Raw genomic sequence first — 22852 nt, forward strand, 5'->3', positions numbered from 1 at the left:
TGGGCCACTGCAGCAAAAAGCAGAAAATAGCCGCACACATCAGTGTCTCCAGAGCACTCTGCAGTTTACCCTTCTTTTTCATCTCCACGTGTTTTGGAAGAAGGGGGTAGAAAACTGGCTGTTTCTTTAGGCCAGGCTCAGAAGCATCCCCAGTAGGACTTAGGGCCCCCAGAGGGTGAAGGATTGAAGAACCCTGGATGGTTGTGCTTTGTTTCTCCAGAGTCCACAGACAAGGATCCAGACCAATGTACTATCACCCAGGAGGGTTTGGGTTCAAAAATTTCTGCCAAGATATCCATCTACTTAATAAGAATGTAATCATGTTAAAATAGAACTGTAGTGTTTTTTGATGACTAATGTCAGGATCTGGGATCCGATCTCTCCACACAGACCATGTCACAGGGAACTTAACCCAGATCACTAAGAGCTGGACCGTTTAGCAATCCAAGAAACCCGCTTACAGAAGAGGGGCCCATTGACAGCTGATGGTCAGCTCTTCCTCTCCGGCTCCCCCCGCTCTTATTCCTCTTCTGCTCTGAGAATGCCGGTAACACATTCCCATGAACTCAGAGCATCGGGCTCCTCCAGATGTGCTCTCTTCGTGGGGTCATCCACGGGCCTCTCAGCCTCTCGTCCAGACTCCGGTGCGGTTGAGGGGGTATTTAGTTGTGAAGGGGCTGTTGCCCGCAATGTCAGAAGTGCAGGCTCAGCCAGCAGTATCAGGTTCTTTCTCTCTGACATTTTTACTACCAGCCCACTCTTCCCTCTCAGCCCTTAATGACGCTTTCTTTCCTCTGATGAAGGGGCCTTCATGTCTCAACAGGAGTTTCCGGGTTTGGACAAGCTCAGCCCTGCATGTTCAGGCACCAGCACCCCGCGGGGAAACGTCCTAGCATCCCATAGTCCCATGAGCCCTGAGAGCATCAAGATGACCCACCGCCACAGGTACGGCCTTAGGGTGGGGAGGGTCCCCTCCACAGAGGTCAGTCCGGATTGCAAAGGTCAGAGCAAGGAAGTCTGAGATAGTAGGAGTGTGTACTCGCTCCCGTGCCCTCTCACACATGCACACGGCCAGCACACACTCCCACCACAGGACCCACGCTCACAGCCAGTCATCCTGGGTGACAGAGGAGTGTGCATGGTACTGTGAGAACACGGAGGAGGGGGCATTCGGGGTAAGTCTTAAATGATAAATAGAAGTCTCTGAGGCAGAAACAAGCTGGGGTGAGGAGGGCGATGGAACAGGATCTGGCAAAGGGACCGCCACTTGTAGGCACCCCAGGAGGCGGCCAGGCTGGCGTGGTCAGCCCCACCAGCAGAGCCTCGTGGCTGGAGTGCAGGGGTTTGGGGCACGGAAGGGGGCCAGTGCCAGCTCTGGAGGGACCTCCTTCCTTCAGGCCTTCTGTCCCCATCCCAAGGGGTATGAGGGTCCCCAGTTGGCTTAAGGAAGAGAACCACATGGTGAGGTGGAAGCAAACCAGGTCATGGCTGGTCTATCGGAGCTCAGGGGGAGATGCGCCAAGCCTCCGGGGCAGGAAGGCCCAGTCAGAGGAGGAGGGAGGGAGAGGAGCCTCTCCGGGTTTGTCTTCCGATGGAAGCAGTAAGTCAGCACAGACCACGCCTCCACAAAGGAGAAGGAAGGAGTGAATGAGGGCTGTCTACTATTGAGAGAGTGTTGGCGAACCTGTGACCCCAGATGTGGAGGGAAGCCAACAGAGGTTGCCAGTCAGCTATTTTGGTAGCTTGCCCCTAATGGGAAGACACCCCTGGCCTAGGAGCCGATCTCAGCAGGGCGTGGCTGCTGGTTCAGACCAACCCCGCATGGCAAGGGGACCTGGAGTCTTTGACCAGATTCAGCATATCATTTTCAGTAATCCTAACTGAGAAACTGCTGACGTCATCAGACTGAGTGGCCATAAGGCACCGAACTCCCAGTAGAGACTTTGCCAGTCTACCTCTGGCCTTCACAAACCAGGGGAAGCCTGAGCAGCAGGTGAGGGTTCCCAGCTGTCGCAGGCCTCCAATGGATATAAGCATTAGCTATGAAGCCCTCCAAGTCAGTGTTGGCTGAGGCTTGGCATACAGCCCTTTACACCATCCTCTTCCACCTAGCAAGCTTTCTCAGCTCCCAGCCTGACTCGTCCCTATTTCCCACTCTCGTTCACAGCCCCATGAACTTGATGGGCACAGGCCGCCATTCATCATCCTCTCTCTCCTCACACGCATCTAGCGAAGCGGGAAATGTGGTGATGCTGGGGGACAGCTCCGTTGGCGAGGCTCCCGAGGACCTATACCACCATATGCAGGTACCAGAGCTGCCCCAGGAGAATGGCCAAGGCACTGTGAGGACTGGCCTCTCTGCTGGCTGGTCTGGTCTGAGGGCTGGCATCAGTTCTCCGGTTTCTGAACTCAGAACACCCCGAGCCAGTAAAACTGCCTTCCCCTCACACCATCCTGCGTCGCAGTTCCCAGGCTTTATTTCCCAAGGAAATCTAGCTTCATTCCTGGTTGCTCTTCGGGATTCCGTGGGATAGACCCTCCTCCAAATTGCCCTCCTTCCTGGCATTCCTGATGGTTAAGTCCTGCATCCTCTATGGGCATCATCATTAGAGCCGACCCAACAATCCTGCTCCACGGGTGGCGTGGGTGACCCTTAGTGCCAGCCACCAGCCTGGCCTCCATCGGGACCCAGGCTACCACTGGGTCTGGGTACCTCATGGCATGAAGAAGCCAACTCTGGGCCAGTCCCACAATCCCGGCCATTCAGACCTCTATCCTGCTGATTTTTCTCCCTTTGCAGCTCGCGTATCCCAACCCCAGGTACCAGGGCTCAGTCACCAACGTCTCTGTTCTGTCCTCGTCCCAGGCAAGCCCTTCTTCCTCCAGCCTGAGTTCCACTCACTCAGCACCATCCCAGATGATTACCTCTGCCCCTTCCAGTGCCCGAGGTAAGGAGGGCAGGGCGCTGCTTGTAGAAAGGAGAGGACAGGGCCTCGTGAGCCCCACTAATCCTCATCTCATCTGTGGCTCTGTCTTTGAAAGTGGCCCTGTGATTTAGAGAATGTTCCCCTTTCAGCACTAAGGACTCGAGGGTTCTTAGCCCTGGCTCTCTCTCTGGCTGGCTTCAGACCCTGCTCTGAGCAGTGGATGCCACAGAGGGGGCCGGCTGTCGCATCTCCATCTCAGTAAGAGGACGCGCAGTCCATGAGAAAGCTCAGTTCTTTTCCGTTGAAATATCTACAAGAATAAAAAAGTTAAGGTACCAGTGAGTCTTGTCTTGAGGAATTGAGCATGACTGCACAGTGTGAAAATTCAATTTGAAGGCTGAACTTAACCCTGGAAAATGTTATTCTAAAAAGTAACAATAACCAAAAAGAACTTGTTCAGTTGAGAAAGGCTTAATCAGGAGAAATGGCTCTGTGAAAAGCTGTGTACTTTGCCAGTTATTGCCTGATTTCTTTTCAGTCTGCTAAAGTCTCGTTCTCTGAGAGCCTGCATCTTTTTCACAGTCTACTCCTAGTTCTCACAGTGAAATCTGGTCCTCTGTCCTTTTAGACAGAAGGGTTTGTGGTGGAAGGGCATTTGGCTGTGGGAACTCGGACCTGGTGCTTCCCGGGATGGCTGTGCGGGACGGCGACAGAGGGAGCGGTCTGAGCTCACCAGCCTGGCCTGGCGCTGGCTGTTGCTATCGTGAGCCCATAGTCTGAGTTCCCTGGGGCTGGAGGCATCTAAAGGTTCAACTAGGCTGGCTCACTCATACAGCTGGAAGCAACTGTCACCTGGGAGCTCAGCTGGGGCTATCGACCTGAGTCCCTGTGTAGGGCCTTTCCCTGCAACCTGGGCTTCTTATCACCCAGACTTGGAAATCCCATAATGTCCCTTTTGGCCCATTCCATTGTCTGGTCAAGTGCCTAAGGCCAACCTAGATACTGGGGTGGGGAATGAGACTTCACCTCACGGTGTGAGGAGAGGCGTGTGTATTTTTGGAGGGAAGGCATTGCAGGTTGCCATCTCTGGAGGCAAGCTATCACAGGAGCCAAACTTCAGGGTATCACAGAGAGAAAGGCTGACAGAAGCCCCTGCCCTTTCTGGAGTAGACATTAAGTACAAAAGTAAACAAAAGGGCTGAATGGAACTGGGCCCGAAGTGCAGACGAGGGCAGAGGCAATGAAGAAAGAGCAGGGATTCATTCCCTGGCAGGCTACATCGTCCACACAAGTTGTGTGCAGGCCTATTTGGAGAAAACCATGGGCCCCATAGGGAGCCTACCAGCAGCAGGCCTGTGAGAGAAGATGGAGAGGTCTGGACCCAGCATCGCAGAGGAAGACTAATATTTTCAGATAAATATGGGAGATGCAGTAGGCGATGCCCTAGGGGCACAGAAGGAAGAGAGCAGTCCACGCTGTTTCTGGGGTTATGAGTGAAGGGAAGGCTTTCATGGAGAAGGGGTTCTGGAGGGTCCTTTGCATTGGAGGCACTTTCCCCCCAACCCAGGAGTGGTCATGACACCAGTGGCCTTCCCCACCAGGCCCAGTGACACTGTCTGCTATAGTCCCTCTTTTGGAAACCTTCAGAAGAAAGGCCTGTAAGGCCCTTTTCTAAACGCTTGCCCTCTTTCTCAACTCTTGTGAGTACGCAGCTCCCTCTAGTGGTGAAAAGACTGATTGGGCCTAGAGAACGGGCATTCCAGTTGGTCCTCCTTGAGTAACTCTGTGGTGCTGGGACTTAGCCTCCCTTTGGTTTAGCCAGGCTACCACACAAGTAGTACAAAAGTCCTGTGACACAGAAGCCCTTGTGGTGTTTAAATATTTTCATGAAAAGTAGCCGTCAGTCTCTGCTCCTGTGGGATTGGCTGCCCAGGGCTGAGGGCAGTTGAAAGAGCAGTGGATGGCAGAGTTGAAAATCTCAGCAGTAACACGGAGCACCCCTTTGTTATAGCACCAGAGGAGCCTCCATCCTGTGGGTTCAGATCCTCAGCAGAGCACCTTGGGCCTTCAGGCTGCTGTCCGCCCATCCTAGCACCGGGACCCATAGCAGGACCTCGAGTGTGCAGAGCTGAGTTTGGCCTTGTGAGCCAGGCTGCAAGCTGCACGAGGTCGGCAGTCTGCCTGCCGTGTCCCAGCTGCCTGCCTGGTGTGTGATGTGTGTTAGAGTCAACTCTAACTGCGTGGTGTCAGGGTGCAGGTCTCCTCTGTGCACATAAGTGGAGGGGAGCCCTGTCCAGAGCTGTGGCTGCTGGGACTCAGGGAGCATCCAGTTCCTTGCTAGAAAGGCACTATAGAAATTGGTGGAATTATGAGCTCTTTTCCATTTGTCTCTAAACAACCCCTACAAATTTTTGTTATATTGACTTCTGCAAAGTATGTAAGCCTTATCTTCTGGGTCTAAAATGGGCACAAAAGGGGTAGCTCAAGGAGCCTGGGGGCAGGCTGAGTGCAGAGACCTTTGTCAGTTGTCCCTGAAGGTGGGAGAACCACATGCTCTAAGGAAGGCCCCGGGGACCCTGGGCTTCAAGGACAGAGCCTCTGGAGCTACAGATTCACCTCCCGGATGGAGCCCAGGGGCCAACCGGTGTCACTGAGAGCAAACCACAGAAGGCCTTCTACCACTGGAGCCAGCCATAGTCTGCCAGGAGGCTAGTTCCTCATGGACTTGCTGGCATCTGGCACGATGTGTGGGGCACATGTGGAGGGCCTTCCAAGTTATCCATTCCCAAGGAAAGCTAGCAAGTTATTCTGTCTGTTTCTGTGGAAGGCCCCCTCATGGACCATGGTTGACAGGTTCCTGGGCCTGCAGCTATGGGCTGCATGGATGGGGACCCAGCCATACCGTGTCTCGTGCCATCTGGCCTCTGTAACAGCCCCTTGGGCCAGAGATCACTACAGAAGCCTCACAAGAGAAGAGCATGAACCACGTCAACTCAGGAGCCTGGGTTCAAGGCCCACAAGTCCCAGACTAGCTCCATGATCCCCGAGTTCACTGAAGGGGGAGTGTCAGAGTGAGAATCCCTGGAGAGCCCCCTGAACACAGGGCCCTGGAGCCCCTGCCATTCTGGCTCTGGAGCTGCAGTAGGATAGCCAGGAAGCCAGGGGCCAGGCTCTAGAGGATCAGAATCTGGGAAGGAGAAGACTCTGGGCAAAAGTGCTAGGGAGCCAGGTGAGAGCAGGGCCAGTGGGGTCCAGAGGCGGTAAGTGTACGGAGACACCGGGCATCATAGGAGCTGTGCCATTGTGTTACCCGAGTGTCTCTGTCTCTGTGTGATGGCTCCATTGCCAGCCGGCCTGTGCCCATGCCTGGGCCCCCTGAGAGAGCCCACACCCAGGCCACACCCATCTCCCAGGTGCTGGGGGCCCTCTGGGTCCTAGCTCCTGTCCTCAGTTCTCCTCATGATCTGCCTCTGAGCGTGGTGAGGGGGCTCCGTTAGTGGGCCTGTGTTGCCCCCGCCATCTGCAGTGTGCCTGCTACGGCCGGGACAGCAGAGGCAACCCCCCCCCCCACCATCTCACCAGCAGACTCTGCTTCATTCCTCCTGTGCTTGCTGAGCTCATCTTTCCGCCAGGTGCGAGGGGATGCCAACCTGCGTTCCCTGGCCCCCAGGATGCTTGCCCATCTGTGGCTTGTCATCTGTGCGTGATTGTTCTCACTTGGTTACAGGCTCTCCCTCTCTGCCAGATAAGTACCGCCACGCCCGGGAAATGATGTTGCTGCTGCCCACGCACCGGGACCGCCCAAGCAGCGCCATGTATCCGGCAGCCATCCTGGAGAACGGACAGGTAGTAGACCCAGACTCCTGACTGCCCTCTGCTGCAAGTGTGTCGGCCTGGGCTTCTCTCATTGCATCTGCTAGGCTTTCTGTGCTGTCATCCCAGCCTCCTTCATTCTGCCTTGAGACCCTCAGAAGGCTGCTGGGCCCCTGGACAGGGACTGTGGTGGCTCTGAGGACCAGCAGCCCAGAAGGAGTGCAGCTGTGGGGAGAATGGTGGCAGGGTGGAGCCACCATTGCTCAGGTAGCTGTCTGTCCTTCTTGCCTGCCTCCTGGACTCCTCAGCCTAAAAAAGTCTAGCAGAGGGAACTGGTTCTTTCCTGTCCTGGGAAGGTCATGGTGGACACAGGTCTGGAGGATGACTTTCCTCCCTATGTGTGTGAAGGGCACCCTCACTCAGGCAAACTCTGCCTCTTGCATCCATCCCTCCATCTAGCTGAAGCCCATCACTGCCTGCTGGGACTGCTCCCCACCGTCTGCACAGCGCTCCAGACACCCTCCCTGGGGGCCTTGAACCAAAAGCCATAGGGATTAGCTCCTTGCCCTGCCTGGTCCACCTGCCCTTCTATCAGAGTCCATGAGAGTCACCTTCAAGCAGCTGTCACCTAGTCCAAAATGCCAGCAGTTTCTCGGAGGTACCTCCAGGGGCCGTGCCAGTGGAGGGAGCAGGCCTGCTCTGTAGCTGCTTATCAGATCAGTGGGTCCTGTCTGTGACTTTCTGGGCTTGAATGCTGCCCTTACCCTCAGTGCAGGCTTGGGCCTATGAGGGCACCTCTGGGAAGCTAGGTCTGCCAGTGCTTAGGGGTGAAGGGTCCCTCATCCTTTCTGCCTGTGGGCCTCCAGGGCAGGACAAAAGGATGCAGTTAGATAACCTCAAGTGCCCGTGTCCTTTCTCTTGGCCACACCCGAGACAGTCTGGAGCCCAGCCAGACATGGTAGAGAATGGCCTCCAATGCTGACATGGCAGCCTTCAGAGCCTGGTAGCGAGGGCCCGTCTTCCTGGGGCTGGCCTGAGCTTCCCAACACATCTCCAGCATGAGCGGTACCACTGCTTTGATTTCCCTGTCTTCTCTTCAAATGTCCTGGCTCCTGGGCCCACAGCACTGCCCCCCAAGGTATAACTGGTTGTTTTCACCCTCTTTGATATTTCTCTCCTTCCCTCAGCTGCCAAATTTCCAGCGGGCCCTGTTCCAGCAAGTGGTCGGATCCTGCAAACCCTGCAGTGATCCCAATCTGTCTGTGGCTGAAAAAGGTATTGTTCCCCTTCCCAGGTGGCCTCCCCCCATGTCTGTCCCCATCCTGAGCGTCTGACTCTTGTCTCCAAGTACCACCTGGCCGAGGCTGCACCATACGTCAACACCCAGGCCTGTCTGTCTGTCCAAAGTCCTGACCAACTCCTGTGCTCACTGTTAAACCGACGTCTGGCGTGATGCTACATTTGGATCCTGTTAGTCTGTGGCTCTCCCTCCCCAGGGCCCGCCCTCTGAGAGGCCCCAGCTGCTCCTGCCCCGAGCCCACCGTTATGGACACTTAGGCTGTTCAGACTGTGGGCAGTCAGTCCCCTGGGCTCCTCCCAACCAGCCCCAGAATTCAGCAAGCCCTACGGCCTCTTTGGTCACTCTCAACTTGGGCCCTCAGGAACCTCTCCTTGTTGCTCAGAATTGGCATATGGCCGAACAAGCCCCTAGAAGAATGGGAAGAACCAGCTGTGGCAAAGTGAACTTCCCCAGAGACCATTCTCTCCAGGGGAGCCCCGGGTCCTCTGAGTCCAGTCCTCCTGTAGCCACTTGGGCTGGCGGCTGCTGTGAGTCCATCTTCTCCATTGTGAGCCCATCAGCGTGGGCATGAGACTAGGCAGTTAGAACAGAGGCTGCTTGGCTCATGGATTCGACCCAGTGTTCTGCCACAGCACGCCGCTGCAAGCAGCAGGCTCGGGCCCAAAGGCCCTGGCCCAAAGGCCCGCAGATGGGGATCAGAGTGCAGTTTAACACAGGGCAATACCTATCCGAGGACTGTGCTACCCCACCTGCCCCCCAGCCCCGGCCCCATCCTGGCCCTCCTCCCTGTAGCGTCCCCTCCCTCACCTCCCTCTGTTGGGCTTCAGGACACACTCAGTCCCTGGAAGTACAACCTGCTGTCCCATCAGAACTGGTCCCTCCAAAGCCGTCATCATGTTGTCATTGCACCTCCTCACCAACTGCTGTCTGCTGTCCCCACCGTCATTGTTCCTCTGTCACTCACCACAGAGGACAGGCCTCTGTGTCTTCATTAAGGAGACCAGACATGGGGTCCACAGCCTCAGTGGCTGGTGGGCATCAGCACCAGGTGCTCAACCACAAAGGCCATGGAGATTTCCGGCTGAAGATGCCTCCCCAGCCTCAAGGCAGCGTGTCCCTGAAACATGCAGCCCCTTGGACCCTGCCCCTGTTACAGAGGCCTCTGGGGCCAAAATCCACTGTGCCTTTTCTTCCCCTGAGATGTGGAGCCATCTGACAGCTAGCCGAGAGCATAGACGGGCTCAGAACTCAAATGGGTGCTGGGGGCAGAGCTGGGCCCTATGCCAGCTGGACACAGAAGAGCATCAGGCGTCAGACCAGGCTGCGGCAGGAAGCTGGGCACGCCCACCCCCAGGTGTGGGAAGGAAAGGGGCTGAGCCCCCCTCGGGCACACCCATCCACAACGCCAGCGCTTCGAGGCAGCAACTGAGACATCCACCTAGTAGGAGCACACAGGCCAGAGCGACGACTCCCGTAGCCTCTGCCAGGATCCTCCAGGGCAGGAGTGGCACGCACTTGTCACCATTCTCTTGTCATCGGGATCCTGAGTCCCACAAGGACTCCACCTCTCTCACTCGTGGTCATCTCTCTTTGCCAGCCACTTTCAGCCCAGACAAGCTTGCCCTCAGGGCTATCGGCTGTGCAGCGGGGACCTCAGGCCAGCCCTGGACCTCTGTTAACAGGACAGAGAGAGGAATGGCCAGGCCACAGCAGGGGTTGCCCCCTCCTCCTAGGCTGAGTCACTCCAGCTTCGATTTTCCACCAGCCCCGGCGCACCTGGGCCACGCAGCTCCCAGACATCAGGCTGCAGGGTGAACTGGATGGCTTCTCAGTCGCATGGATGGGCTCAGGCAGGCGTGCTTTGTAAAGCCCTGCAGCCTCTCCAGCTTTCTTCCCCCAGAGCCTCCCTGCCCGCAGCTTACTTCAGGCTCTTGGGTGAACTTCTGCAACCCCGCAGTTCTTCTAGGGCCTTGATGTGCACAGAGAGCTTGGGCTGTCAGCACCCTTTTGGGGAAGCTACCCAGACCCACCTCCAAGCTTCTTAATTTCTAAGATTCGGTGGCTCTTTTCAGTGCTGAGGACTCAGGAGCTCCTGCCCCATCTTGCAGAGAGCCTGTGGGAGAATGGGCCTGTCCTGTTCTTCAGGAGCCTTGGGCTCCCTGAGGAGGACTTCTGGTAGAATCCACCTGGTGCTGTTCATCAGATTCAGAATTCTTTCCTCCTTTTAGGCAACAGCTGAGTGCCCATCCTCCCCGTCACTGCCTCGCCCCTCCTGCCACCAGCCGTCCACCATCCCACGGGACTGTGCAGTCCTGAGAACTGAATCTGTTCAGACGGTGGAGTTCTGCCTTGTGTTCTGCTGCAGGCCCCCACTCCAGTTCCAGACCAGTGGGGAGGAAGAGGAAGGACATCACCACTTTATCTCAGGAGGGGCCGGGCCCCTCCTGACCACATCCTTCTTGAAGGCTGGATTCCAGCTTCTTCCCTTCCAGAGCCTCTCAGGCCCTAGCTTTCCCTGCTCAGTACCTGGAGCAAGGAGAGCCCAGACCCCAGACTCCTGAGGCCCAGTTTAGCTACAACTGCCTGAGTACAAAGCCAGCAGCCAGGTGCGCAGGTTCTGAGCTGCTGCCCGGCCCGACAGCCCAAAAGGGAGATTATGCTTCCGGGCTCCGCTGGAGTAGAGGCACATTTCTTGGTGGTGGTATCGGGTCTCCAGGAGGAGCTGGCTAACAGGATTCACATGTCCTCTGCTGCTCTGCTCTGGTAGAGGGCCCCTCGGAGCCTGAGGTCTAGCCATTCCTCATTTCATCTCCTTCCTGCAAAGTTAGTCATCCCAGCCATGGCTGGGGGTCGGGGAGCAAGTATTCTGGCACTGAACGCCTTCCTTAGCACAGGTGGACACTCTTTGTTTCCCTTTGTCCAAGGCCACTCTACCTTGCGTCTGTGGCATGTGGGTGCCAGGAACGGGATCTTTCTCTAAGGCCTCAAAGCACCATTGGTTCCACAGTCCTTCCCCTTCTTAGGGAAGCCACCGGTCCAGCCAGACCTGAGCTACAACTCTTGGGCTGTATACTCTTTCCTCCAGCAGGCACACTGAACACCGGTCCCTGCCTGAAAAGCCCTGGTGCTTTCCAAACCCAGTCAGTGGGCAGAGCTTGCTTGCTACCACAGGCCCTCTGGGACCCAGCCCCTGCCCAGCCCCCCAGCCGGGCACTAGCTCTAGGAGGAAGCGGTGTCTGCCTCCTGCCCTCGGTGCTCCCTGGTTTTCCCACTGGGCCAGAGCAGTCAGAGAGCCCTGACATGGCTCTGGGGAGGAGCTCTGTGGCTGCCCTCTTCTACATTCTGTCTCCTCAGCCCATTCCACTCCGCTCTGCTCATTTCTTCTGTTCTCTATCCTCTTCCTGGCAAGTCCCACAGGCTGCAGACATTCATTCCTTGCTATCCTCTCAGCTTGCCTCCCCCTAAGTATTCTTCAGATGCCCACTCCCTCTGGTGCCATCCTCGTAAGCAGCTTCTGTCCCTCTCCTCTGGGCCACAGCATCTCACTTGGCCAGCTTTTGGGGGGGCTGGCGTGTCACTCCTACACGTGCTGAGTACATAGTGCACACCTGGAGAAGCCAGAGGCCATAGAATGGGCTTCTCCCCGAGGATGGCTCAAGAAGTAACCTCCCTTCCTGCCATCTGTTTCCACCCTTCAGCGGTGCCAGCAGCCCCCAGCAGCTGGAGCCTGGATAGTGGAGCCCAAGAGGCCCAGCCCTTCCTGTCTGCCCACATGGGGCACATCCTGGCCCCCCCAGTGCCTCCCCGAAGCCTGCTGCATGGTAAGAAGACCTCCAGCGGGTCCCCCAGATAGTCCCTGGTTTCAGACTCTACTCAGGGGCAAGGACAGCAGCCCTCCAAACTAAGAAGCTGGCCCATTCTCTGGGCTAACTCAGCCAAGGAAAAACCATCCCCACCACGGGAAGGATCCTGCTGGGCTTTGGGGTCTGTGAGGTTTCCAAGTACAGCAGGTGAGCTCAGTCAGGCCTTCCCAGCCAGGGGGGCCGAAGACAATGGAACCGACTGTGCCAAGCCTGCTACCCACCAGCTTGCCGGAGGGCTGCCAGTTGGCGGCGGCCTGTCATCCTGTGGGCTCTGATGTACTCGACCTTCTTGACTTTGTGTGGCACAGGTGTCTTTTACTCCAGCAGCCTGTTTTGAAGAACTCCAGTGAAAAGAGAGGTTTTCCTGTGGCCTTCAACACTGAGAGGTCCCCAGGAGCCTCTTCCCACGGCTGCCCAGTTGGCCCAGCAAGATGTGCCCACACAGCCCCAGAGGGGTCCCAGCTGAGGCTCTGGTTCTATTCCCTTTGCAGGTCATTACTCCCTACACTTTGACGCCTTCCACCACCCCCTGGGTGACACCCCCCCGGCCCTGCCTGCCCGGACTCTGCGCAAGGTAATGTACTGAAGCAACAGTCCCAGCGGGGGTGGGGGTGGTGAGCAGAACCTTCTGGTCTGCTCTGGAATCAGCTCTATGAAATGAGCCACAGCCCTTCCTGCTCCCTCCCGGAGTGCCCAGCCCGATGGAAGTTAGGGGTGCCCAGGGCCACGCTTGAGATGCAGATTACTGATGTGTCCTGGAACCAGTGTGAGGGGGCCAGGGAGGTCAGGGGGACGGCAACACGTGGTGCCCAGGGTGCACGGGCAAGGGGCAGTGAGGGGCTGGGGGGCTCCTGCTGGTGTTACCAGGTAACGGCACACAATTCAAGAAGGCAAGAAATACTCCCATGGTAGATGGTAGATTATTTTAAACTGGAGTCCAGTCAAAAGCAAGAGGCAGGAGGCAGCAAAGTCTCATGAAAATCACTCGTTTTTCTGCACATTGGAAAAGATGGACTCAGTCACAGGTTTTAGCAGCAGAGCCCATTCATCTGGCCCATGGTCCTGGGGGTTCTTTCTGTTCTGCCCACTGGCCTGCTGACCCAGCCTCTCTGTCAGCACCCCAGAGCCACAGGGTACAAGTGCCTAGTGCTCAGGGCAGAGCCATTTCTGCCCACAGAGATGGTGCTGATTCTGGGGCTCCCCTGGCTTGCTGGGAGGTGGCTGCCGAAGAGACCAGTGGGCAGCCAATGAGTACAAGCACCTGGCCCTTTCTCCACGCAGCAAGCCGCCAGCCCGTCCGCAGGAGAAGTTCTAACATGCCCACCCTTTGCTTTGCAGTCTCCTCTCCACCCTATCCCGGCCTCCCCCACGAGCCCCCAGTCGGGTCTGGATGGCAGCAACTCTACCCTGTCCGGCAGCGCCAGCAGCGGCGTGTCCTCCCTGAGCGAGAGTAACTTTGGGCACTCCTCGGAGGCCCCACCTCGGACCGACACCATGGACTCCATGCCGAGCCAGGCCTGGAACGCCGACGAAGATCTCGAGCCACCCTACCTCCCTGTCCACTACAGCCTCTCCGAGTCCGCAGTCCTGGACTCCATCAAGGCCCAGCCATGCCGAAGCCACTCAGCCCCCGGGTGCGTCGTCCCTCAGGACCCCATGGACCCACCCGCGCTGCCACCCAAGCCCTACCACAGCCGCCTGCCAGCCCTGGAGCACGAGGAGGGCGTGCTGCTTCGCGAAGACGCTGACCGGCCCCGGGGCCTGCACCGCAAGGCCTCGCTGCCCCCTGGGAGCGCCAAGGAAGAGCAGGCCCGTCTGGCCTGGGAGCACAGCCGCGGGGAACAGTGAGGGGCAGGGAGGCGGTGGGGACACCGCCCCGCAGTGAGCAGCTTGCCCAGCCACTCCAGGTCTGAGAAGCAAGTCCCCCCTACCCCAGGGAGCCGAGAGGCCCGGCACTCAGGAGAGAGCCACCCCGAGTCTACGTTCTACTGCCGTGAACTCGTGTGTTGCCATGTACAGAGGCCACAGCAGCATGAAGGGTTGTGGCTTCTCTTTTGAGTTCATTTTCTACGTTTCCATTTCTATGGGTTTTCCTTTCTTTCCTTTGTGCAGTAGATGCTTTCTTCCTCCTGCAGTTCCAGACCACGTGGAGCTATACGGAGATATTGCACAGACAGAATTGCTTTGCAGCTTTGCAGGGCCCCAGGGTCAGAGCCCAGGCCCTCCCTCCAGGGCAGAGAGGCACAGAGAATGGAAATTGCACTAGGGACTTCTTCCGCTGCTGCATGGACAGAAGAGCTCATGGTTGTATTCAGGGATTGCAAGGACCACGTGGACTACACGTCACAGGTGGACAAGGGAGCTACAAGCCGTTTTGCACAAAAGCCTACCCACCCGCCCACTCTTCCATCCAGGAGTGTGCACCTGAGGGGCTGCTTGGGCCAACCTGCCAGCTCAGGCATGTGACCTGGCCTAAGGCATGCCCAGGGCACACTGCCAGGCTTCCGTGGGCCAGCCCTGCCTTCCACTCTACCTTGGATTTTTCCCTCCATCGCTTTTATTTCTGACCATTTGCTCACTTCCACTCTCAATACACCTCATGCCCTGCAGGAGCCCCCCTGCTGGTGAATGTATCTGCAGAAGTTATCTCCCACCCTCTTGGGGGTATGGAGCCAGAGGAACTGCCCTAGGCACCTTCCTCCCCGGGGTCCAGGAGGCCAAGTGTTGAGAGAAGAGCTGGCATGGGAGTGAGGCTGGGGTGTGGCAGGGGCCGGAAATCCTCTGAGCTTTCAGAAGTGGCCAGAATGCCTGTCGTCCAGCTCCTGAATCAGGGATTTTCAGCACTACCTCTGAGCAGTGGGGCTGGCTGCCCAGCCAGGCTTCCAGCCCTGAGGACTCGCGGTCAGGTTCAGCAAGCTCCTGGGTAAAGAGGGTGGGAGGGAGCTCCCCCTTTTGGAAGCAGAGAGCCAAGCAGGTTGAATTATCCTCTTCCAAGTGGCCAAGTGCAGTTGTTGTATCAGCCCCTGCCCCTTGTCCCACCGCGCCTCCCTCCCCCACCCCCAACATACTCCAGGCCCACGGGGACCACCACTCAGGGTTCGGGGCGGGCATGAGGCTACTTTCTCCAGCCTCCCCAGTCTGTTGGGCAGAGGGCAGTGGTGTCTTTATAGGAAACTCTTTCAGGTCAGGGCATTGATTTTCCTCTTGGTTCATTATTTGGGGGGATAGGGTGGGACGGGAATAGTATCTTACCAGGGTGCTTCTAAGTTACTTTAAAAAAGTCTACAGTATTTTTCTTTCATTTGCCTGAGTTCACAACTTTGATGGTCACAAGGCGGCCTTCTCCTTGTTGAGCAGGTGTGTTCTCCTGTAGTTCTCTTTCCGTGGCCAGGCCCCAGGCCCTAGACCCCCACCCCTTCCCTACAGTCCCTCTTTCCAAACACACAAGGCTGGCCAGGGTGTTCTTCTCTTGTACACGAATGCCAGCTTACTGAACAGTAATGCCAGCAAGTAACCTATTGGGAAAGATGGAGGGGCGCATTACCCTCAGGGCATCTGGGGGGTGCTTCTCACCAGTGTGGGTCCTTCCGGATACTGTAAGGATGGCTCCAAGCAGAGTGGATCAGTCATCGCAGCCCCAACCTCAGAGGGCAGGCCTGGAGCATCTGGTGTTCACAAGTGTTAGAGGGTCAGGGGCTAGCTCTGGGTGTGAGACTTCGGTGGGAGGGCAACTTTAGAGTTTAGGGCACTTCTGAACATCAATCCCTGGACAAGGCAGTCATTGCATAAGAACATCGACCTTCTCCACCTGGTGGCACAGGATGGTAGGGCGGGGAGTGTGGGTTGGTTTGGCCTTGCGTTTTCATGCAAGGTGAGGAGGTTTGTTTTCCCTTTCCATTTTCCCCAACTGGATGAAAAGGACATAATCCAAATCCCTTTTGTTGGAGAACGCCAGTCTGAGGGGAAGTGGGAGGCCAGAAATGAGAATCCTCCGAAAAGATTGTGAAACACTGATTTTCATTCTTTCAAGCTTATTTGTAAATACTTATTTGAATGCTGTGTATTTGTACAGGAATTTGAGCAAAAAATGTATAGAGTGTGATGTCCAATTGGTATTCAGCCCTATAAATGTGTTTTTAACCTCCAGCATTCTGTGCTTATTTAAAATAAGACTTCTAACCATTTCTTTTATGTATTTATGTTTAAAAAAGTGATTTAAAAATGATCTTACCTGTACCAGAAAGCAAAGTTAAAAGAAAAAAAAAATTTGTACTAGTGTCCCAAGAGGTATTTTACTGTATATATTGTGGTAGCATGTTCTAAATCCAACAAGTAATGTGAATTTTAGATGTAAATATCTGCCACTTGATTTTTTCCCCTTTCCCCACTCCCTTGACTGCTGTGATGTGAATTAAAGATGAATACCTGATACTGACCCACTGAATTCACTGAATGGGAGCAGCCCAAGTGCCCCCTCTCCAATCCTCGTCGCTGGGCTCCAAGCCCTTTAGCCCCATAGGGATCTCTCTGCCCAGAGCACAGAGCCAGCCTTTCCAAAGTCCTGCCTTGAGACAGAACCTGAATGGACGACAGGCAAAGAAGAAACCCTCTCCAGTGCCTGTCCGCTGACTGGTGGGCCCCTACCTACTCAAGAGGCGCTCCCGGCAACCAGGGATCCCCCGGAGCGTCGCCGCCAGCCGCGGCAGTCCAGCCCTTTAGCTCCCCACCAACGCGGGCCAGCTCGGATCGCATACCGACAGCGCCTAACCAGGCCAGGCGCTTTCCTGGGGCCTGGGACGGCAGCTTGGGGAGGGGGGTTGCTTCCTATGGGAAATCCTCCAGCCCAGCGTCTGTCCACCCGAGCTGGTGTCCGGTCAGCCCGAAAAAGGCGGCCTCCAGCCTAACGCGCACCTTCGGGCCTGGTCGGCAGGACTCGCGGGCGCTCCCCGAAGCCTAGGGCCCCCACTCGGGATCGTTTTTAAAAAATGGAAAGGACTGTCACCCGAAGCCTGCCCTTTGGGCAGCGATTGACGCCAGAGATGCTGGCCTGCGCCACAAGTCGGGACCCCGGAAGAAGTCCTCGGGGGCTTCTCGGGCCAGCGTAGGGCCCAGAGCAGAGGGTACTTGGGATAATTCCAGGGCGCGGACCTGCGGCCGAATCCCACTCCAGCCCGAGACTTCCGGCTTCAGGCACCGCCGCTGCCCCTACTCAAGATGGCGTCCCGGGCCGCTTCCGCCGCCCCCGCGGCCGCTTCCGGCCGAACGCCCTGGTTCAATCAGCGGCCGACAACTGTCTAGGGCTAAGGGCGGGTGACGCTACCAGCCAATAGGAAAGGGCAGCGTGGAGCCGCCGGTCTGGGCTCCCAGGCGCGTGGACCAATAGGAGCGCGGCGTGTGGGAGGGCGCGGGGGCCGCCCGCCAATGGGGAACTACGGCGCGCGGGCGGGACCTGGAGGTAGCGCCTCACGGCGGGCGCGGTTCAGTCGGGCGGCGGCGGCGGCGGCGGCGGCGGAGGAGGAGGAGGAGGTGGAGGATGTGGGCCACGCACGGGCTGGCGGTGGCGCTTGCTTTGAGCGTGTTGCCGGGCGGCCGGACGTTGCGGCCGGGCGACTGCGAAGGTGCGGCGGGGCCGGGGTCCGCGCGCCAAGGCTGGCTTGGCGGCGCTGAACACCACCGAACGGCCGAGAGGCCGGGGCTGGAACGGGAGGGGGCGGCGGCCGGTCCCAGCGGGGTCCGCCCGAGATGGAGCAGACGCCGGCCTAGGAAACAGCTCTCGGGCATAGGAAGCTAGTCCGACAAGAAAAAGTTGGGACCAGATCGTGCAGAAAACTTGGCTTGACATTGCGATAACGCCGGAGTTTTTGTCCTTTCCCATCACTGGGGCAGAGGCTCTCCCTGGCTCAGGTCCGGAGCCCCTAGTGCCAGCCTTAAGCACCGCTCCGGGTCCGGTGGGCTTGCGGAGCCGCACCTCGGGGTTCGGTGTTGTGTTTGGAAATGAGAAGCATTTGGATCGTTTTTGTCTTCGCTCTCCGGTTTGGCCTCTTATGAGGTCACAGGGAGCCCATCTCAAGGACACGTGTTCAGTCTCGGCATAAACTTTGTGGAAGGAGCAGGGAGGAGCCGTGTGTGGGTCATTTGGTGATGCTCGTTCCCCGCGTGCCCTGGGTGTACCAGGGGAACCCAGCAACCCGGAGCCGGGTTCTATCGGCCTGTGGGCACTTGAGAAACCCCGGTGATGGAAAAAACTCACCTCCGTGTCTCCTATTAAAATTGCTGACCGTGTTCCCTTCTGGTGGATTGGGATGCAACTTGGTGGTTGCTGAGCATCTCCCTTTCCCCTCTTTTCCAGTCTGTATCTCCTATCTGGGAAGATTTTATCAGGACCTCAAAGACAGAGATGTCACATTCTCACCGTCCTCTATTGAAAAAGAACTTATAAAATTCTGCCGGGAAGCAAGAGGCAAAGAGAATCGGTTGGTGAGTAGCTGGTTCCCCTCCCTGGCTGGCCCCGCCCACTTGTGCTCAGGAGGTGTGCTGTTGTGTCAGTGTGCTGGTGTGGGACTTGAGTGCTTTCATGCATTCTGGAGTTGGGCTATTTTTTATCACGTTAGTATTGACTAAGCACCTACTGTGTGCCGGGCACTGGGGGGATCAGTGGGGAGAAATGACAGTTGGGCAAATGATGCCATGGGATGAGTGTACTGGAGAAAATGACCAGGGTGCTGTGGCAGAGAGGGGAGATGTAGATGCAGGTAGAATAGTCAAGACTCTGAGGAAGAGCATCTCTGGCAGAGGGAACAGCCATTGTGAGCAGGAGAGGCCATGAGCAAGGACACAAGAAGATAACAAACTGGGCACGGGCAGGGGCTAGGGCTGAATTGAGGACAAGAGCCTTACTAATGAACTAAGGACTTTTGTAGCTTTAATTTCCCTGGCAGTCGCTGGTTTGTCTGTCTCTGTGTAAAGGTCTGAATCCTGGTGACTCATAAACTTATTTGGAGGCTGTCAACTCTGGAACTGGGCATGTATTAAGAGCCCAGGGTTTACACTGACCGAACCTGACTGCCAGTACAGGCAGGGCATGGGAGCATGAGGCCCTGCCAGAGAGAGAGGTTTTGAGCGGTCAGTGTGTTGCGGAGGAGAAGGCCCTCCGGTGGAACCGCCTGAAGGCCACTGTCCTCTCTTGCTGCAGTGCTACTACATCGGGGCCACAGATGACGCTGCCACTAAGATCATCAATGAGGTGTCCAAGCCCCTGGCTCACCACATCCCTGTGGAGAAGGTGTGTGAGAAGCTCAAGAAGAAGGACAGCCAGATCTGTGAGCTCAAGTATGGTGAGTGTGGCCAGTCCTTACTGAATCAGCACAGAGCCTTCATGCTCAGGCTTCACGGAGCTGGCTTTCTAGCTGGCACAGGCTGGTGAGAGACAAGAGCGCGGCCAGTGAGCTGTGTAGTGGACCGGTGGTGCCAAGTGAGGGGTCGGTAGTACGGATCTGGCAGGAGAGGCCTCATGGAGGAGATGACACTCAGCAGACTTCAAAGGCGGCAGATCAGCTGAGAGGAGCTGACGGAAGAGCATTGCAGGCAGAGGACACGGTGTAGGACGGGTGGGCAGGGCACAGGGCCTCGCAGGCTGGTGAACATTTGGCTTTAGGTCTTTAATCTGAGTGAAGTTGGGAACGTGGTTTTGTTTGGTTTGGGTTTGCAGGGGCACAGAGAGGTTTTTTCCCCCCACAAGACTGATTTATTTTAGAGAAGGTGGGAGCAGGGGGAGAATCTCAAGCTGGCTCCCCGCTGAGTGTAGAGCCCTATGTGGGGCTTGGTCCCACGATCCCCGATAACATGACCTGAGCCGAAATCGAGAGATGCTCAACCAGCTGAGCCACCCAGGCCCTGGCAACACGGGTGTTTGAGCGGAGAAGGGATGTGGCCTGACCTCGGTTTAATTGGCTCATCCTGCTGAAGGCCCAGTGATCTTTATTATTTTGAAGAGAAATGCTGTGTGCAGACAGGCAGGACCAAGAGTTCTGGGCGCTGCGGCACCCCTCTTGTCGAACAGATCTCTGGTGGAAAAAAGCAGGCCAGGTCCTCAGAGTCAGGACCGGGAATAGTTATCCTTCTCTATAAAACCAACATATTTTATTGTGACTCGAGTGTCCAAGGGCCTGTGTTTGCCCACTTGTGTCAAGGATGCCTAGTCTCCTGAGAGGGACCTGGGGCAGGAGCAGTTGGCTCACAGTCTCTCTGTGCTCACAAGTCATGGGGAGTAAGCTCCTAACCAGGGCCTGTGTGGGGAAATTGGAACTAGGGGATCTGTCTGCTCGGTCACCCTGGAGCTGTCACTCTGCAGTGACTTCATCTCTACTGTGACTAGTTGTCAAGGCACTTGGGCGGGGCGGGGGGTGCGGAGCAACACCACATTTCTTCTGTAAGGTTCGTCCTATAAGGACCACGTGGCCTCTGTCCCAGTCCTGGGCAGCACTGCATGTCCGGGTGGACGCTGCCAGGGTGAAACCGGCCTTCTGGTGAAAGGGCCTCGAGCCAGTTCCCCCAGGTCGGGACGGTGAGCACGGACACGCAACTGCAGGTGTCTGAAATGTTTGTCCCCCTCCAGCCAGTAGGGCTGCTTGTTTTAAGGGCTTGGGGGGCTGTACAGGGGTGACCTTTCCTGGCACTGCGGCTGGGGGTGGGTGGGGGTATCTGCGGCCACTCCCACCAGCTCTCCCTGCTTTCTCCTCCAGACAAGCAGATCGACCTGAGCACGGTGGACCTGAAGAAGCTCCGGGTCAAAGAGCTGAAGAAGATCCTGGACGACTGGGGGGAGACGTGCAAAGGCTGCGCGGAGAAATCGGACTACATCCGGAAGATTAACGAACTGATGCCTAAATATGCCCCCAAGGCAGCCAGTTCACGGACTGATTTGTAGTCGGCCTGGTCCCTGCTGCACCTGAGGGGAAAGCAGCTCACCTGCGTCTTCCCCACAGCCTTTTTGTAATTTATTTTTTAGGCGGGCTCCTGACAATGTCAGGTGTGAAGCCTGGAGCTTTCCTGATGAAGCTGGCTCTCCAGCGCCCCCCTGGGGGGATTCACTTTGTTCTGTTGCTGGTTTACTCTAGGACTTCAAAGTGTGTCTGGGAATTTTTTTATTAAAGGAAGAAAATTTCTAGCTGTCCTCGGAGAATTAAAGTGAATCTGAAATGGGATTTCAACCCTATCGAAGATCCCACCAGTTTATGCTTTCCGGTTCACAAAGAATTGTCCGATATTGTCACATTCATCCCGCAGCAACCAGGGCTGCAGACGCCAGGGCAGGACGCTGGCTGAGGTGTCAGGGGCAGGGGGGGTGAGCCCGGGAGGAGGCTGTGCCTGATGCGCCACCCCGAGGTGACTTCAAGTGGGAGTCCCAGAAGAGGAGTCAGAAGCTGTGGGGCTTCGTGCAGAGCACAGAGGGTTGAAGCTGGTGTACAAGGGAGGGGCTTCCGTGGGGCCTTCTCAGAGGATGACCTCGGTAACTGCCAGTGTTCAGGACCCTCACGTTTCTAGACATGCTCTTGGCCTGGCTACCTCTGCCCACCACCATCCAATCCAGCTGTCTACTTGGTTTGTGGTCTGGTGCCCCAAGCTTCTGATGCCTAATTGGGGTTCTGCAAGACTTACAGGGGTTGTATATAAACCTATACAAAGTCAGTGAGAGGGTGCCTTTTGCCTTGTTGATCAAGAGAAGTCCAACCAATGAAGTCTTGTCCCCAGAGTCTGCTTTTTCAGTTCCTCTCCAGGGCTGGCTTTGGGAAACTCAGTTATCAGCATGAGCTCTGACTTGGTGGAGACCCCTCTGCTTCTTGGGTTGCCAAGACCACCTGAAGGGAAGGACTAAAGCAGTGCTTCCCCAGAAGATCTCAGATCACATCGTTTATGCTGTTAAGTTCAGTCTGCCTCCATAGGCCTTCTTAATCACCTGCTGTGGCGTCCACTAAGGAGAGCCAGCAGCAGTCCCACATTTCATCAACACCAGGTTTCTAGGAGGGAGGCAAGAAGGTTGAGCTACTTCTCGGGCCAAGACTTCCTTCTTTGGAGGAATTACGTGGGCTATTAAGATCTGACAAGTGCAGTGCCCTGAGGCCCCGCCAGGTACTGGGAAAATCCACACCTCAAGACAGAAGTCTTAGGAGGCAGACAGCCGTGGCCTACAGGCCACACTGAACGCAGGCACAGGGAAAACCACCCAACCGGTACTGCTCTAGGGCTGACCCCCAAGGCAAGCTACAAAGGGTTAACTCATTCTGGAAGTGTTCAGATCAGGCAATTGTTAACAGGTGTTTCTTATAAGAGCTTTCCCCTTGCATCTGCCTCAGCTGCTCCAGGAGCAGCTTTATTTATGACCGCGGGAGGAGAAAGAACTGGTAGGCTCTTCCCCACCCCTAAGGTTTCCTTGCAGAAGTTGGGTCAGTTCTGCGATGCGCCCAGCAGCTCTCTGGAGATGACACGTTCCCAACGGGGCTTGGGCAACTGGGCAGGATTCTCCCCGCCGCTGCACCTCACCTCTGGAGAAGAGGTCCTGGCCCTGGAGGTGGATAGAAAGGCACTAGCCAGTGAGAGGTAAGCGTGCAAGCTGTGGTAACTAATGGATTGGCCTCCGCCCTTGGCTCCGTTGGCGCTGCCCTTACAGCTCTGGAGGCCGCAGCAGAGGGTGGCCCCTTGTGGCACCAAGGAGACTATTCCCATTCGGTAAACGGCAGGTTTGCTGGCTCGGGTTTCTCTGTCTGAACCCAGACGGGCCTCGCCTTTTGCACTCATAGCCCGTGGTCGTCGCGGCCTTTCCGGGGGCTGCTGCGTGATACGTAAACGCGGAGGATGTCTGCTTTGCGGGATGTGGGTCCTGGACGGGGCCTAGGAAGAGGCGTGCTTAGGTCCTCTCGCCTGCCTATCCCCGACCACAGTCGGGAGATGCT

The 22852-nt window shown here is 56.6% G+C and overlaps 2 protein-coding genes across 7 annotated transcripts in view; both read left to right on the plus strand.

Moving 5' to 3' along the window:
• DOCK3 (dedicator of cytokinesis 3) overlaps positions 1-14536 on the plus strand; it is a 581779-nt gene extending 567243 nt beyond the window's left edge. For 2 of the 6 annotated variants that reach the window (XM_032868163.1, XM_032868165.1), the window contains exons 47-53: positions 824-945; positions 2168-2306; positions 2801-2948; positions 6655-6773; positions 7928-8015; positions 12395-12477; positions 13242-14536. In XM_032868163.1, coding sequence (XP_032724054.1) covers positions 824-945; positions 2168-2306; positions 2801-2948; positions 6655-6773; positions 7928-8015; positions 12395-12477; positions 13242-13751 — 1209 coding nt within the window. In that variant the 3' untranslated portion in view covers positions 13752-14536. Of the gene's footprint in view, positions 1-823; positions 946-2167; positions 2307-2800; positions 2949-6654; positions 6774-7927; positions 8016-11738; positions 12367-12394; positions 12478-13241 lie in introns of those variants that run through there. The other 4 variants (XM_032868164.1, XM_032868166.1, XM_032868167.1 and 1 more) reach the window with 4 other exon arrangements.
• Positions 14537-17117: 2581 nt separating this feature from the next.
• On the plus strand, positions 17118-21117 carry MANF (mesencephalic astrocyte derived neurotrophic factor). Its single transcript, XM_032868495.1, has 5 exons — positions 17118-17195; positions 17287-17521; positions 18253-18380; positions 19096-19237; positions 20645-21117. The coding sequence occupies exons 1-5, from the start codon at positions 17118-17120 to the stop codon at positions 20827-20829; spliced, it is 768 nt and encodes a 255-aa protein (XP_032724386.1). The 3' UTR covers positions 20830-21117.
• Positions 21118-22852: the final 1735 nt, after the last annotated feature.

This window comes from Lontra canadensis, unplaced genomic scaffold (assembly GCF_010015895.1).
Source record: "Lontra canadensis isolate GAN:19392208 unplaced genomic scaffold, GSC_riverotter_1.0 scaffold35, whole genome shotgun sequence".
In the NCBI taxonomy this organism is placed as follows: Eukaryota; Metazoa; Chordata; class Mammalia; order Carnivora; family Mustelidae; genus Lontra; species Lontra canadensis.

Bases quoted from the DNA above. Each gene is read 5' to 3' on its own strand.
- MANF (XM_032868495.1), top strand. From the start codon at position 17,118: ATGGCGTCCCGGGCCGCTTCCGCCGCCCCCGCGGCCGCTTCCGGCCGA. The intron at 17,196-17,286 runs GTCTAGGGCTAA...GTGGACCAATAG, and splicing joins TCAATCAGCGGCCGACAACT to GAGCGCGGCGTGTGGGAGGG. The intron at 19,238-20,644 runs GTGAGTGTGGCC...TTTCTCCTCCAG, and splicing joins GATCTGTGAGCTCAAGTATG to ACAAGCAGATCGACCTGAGC.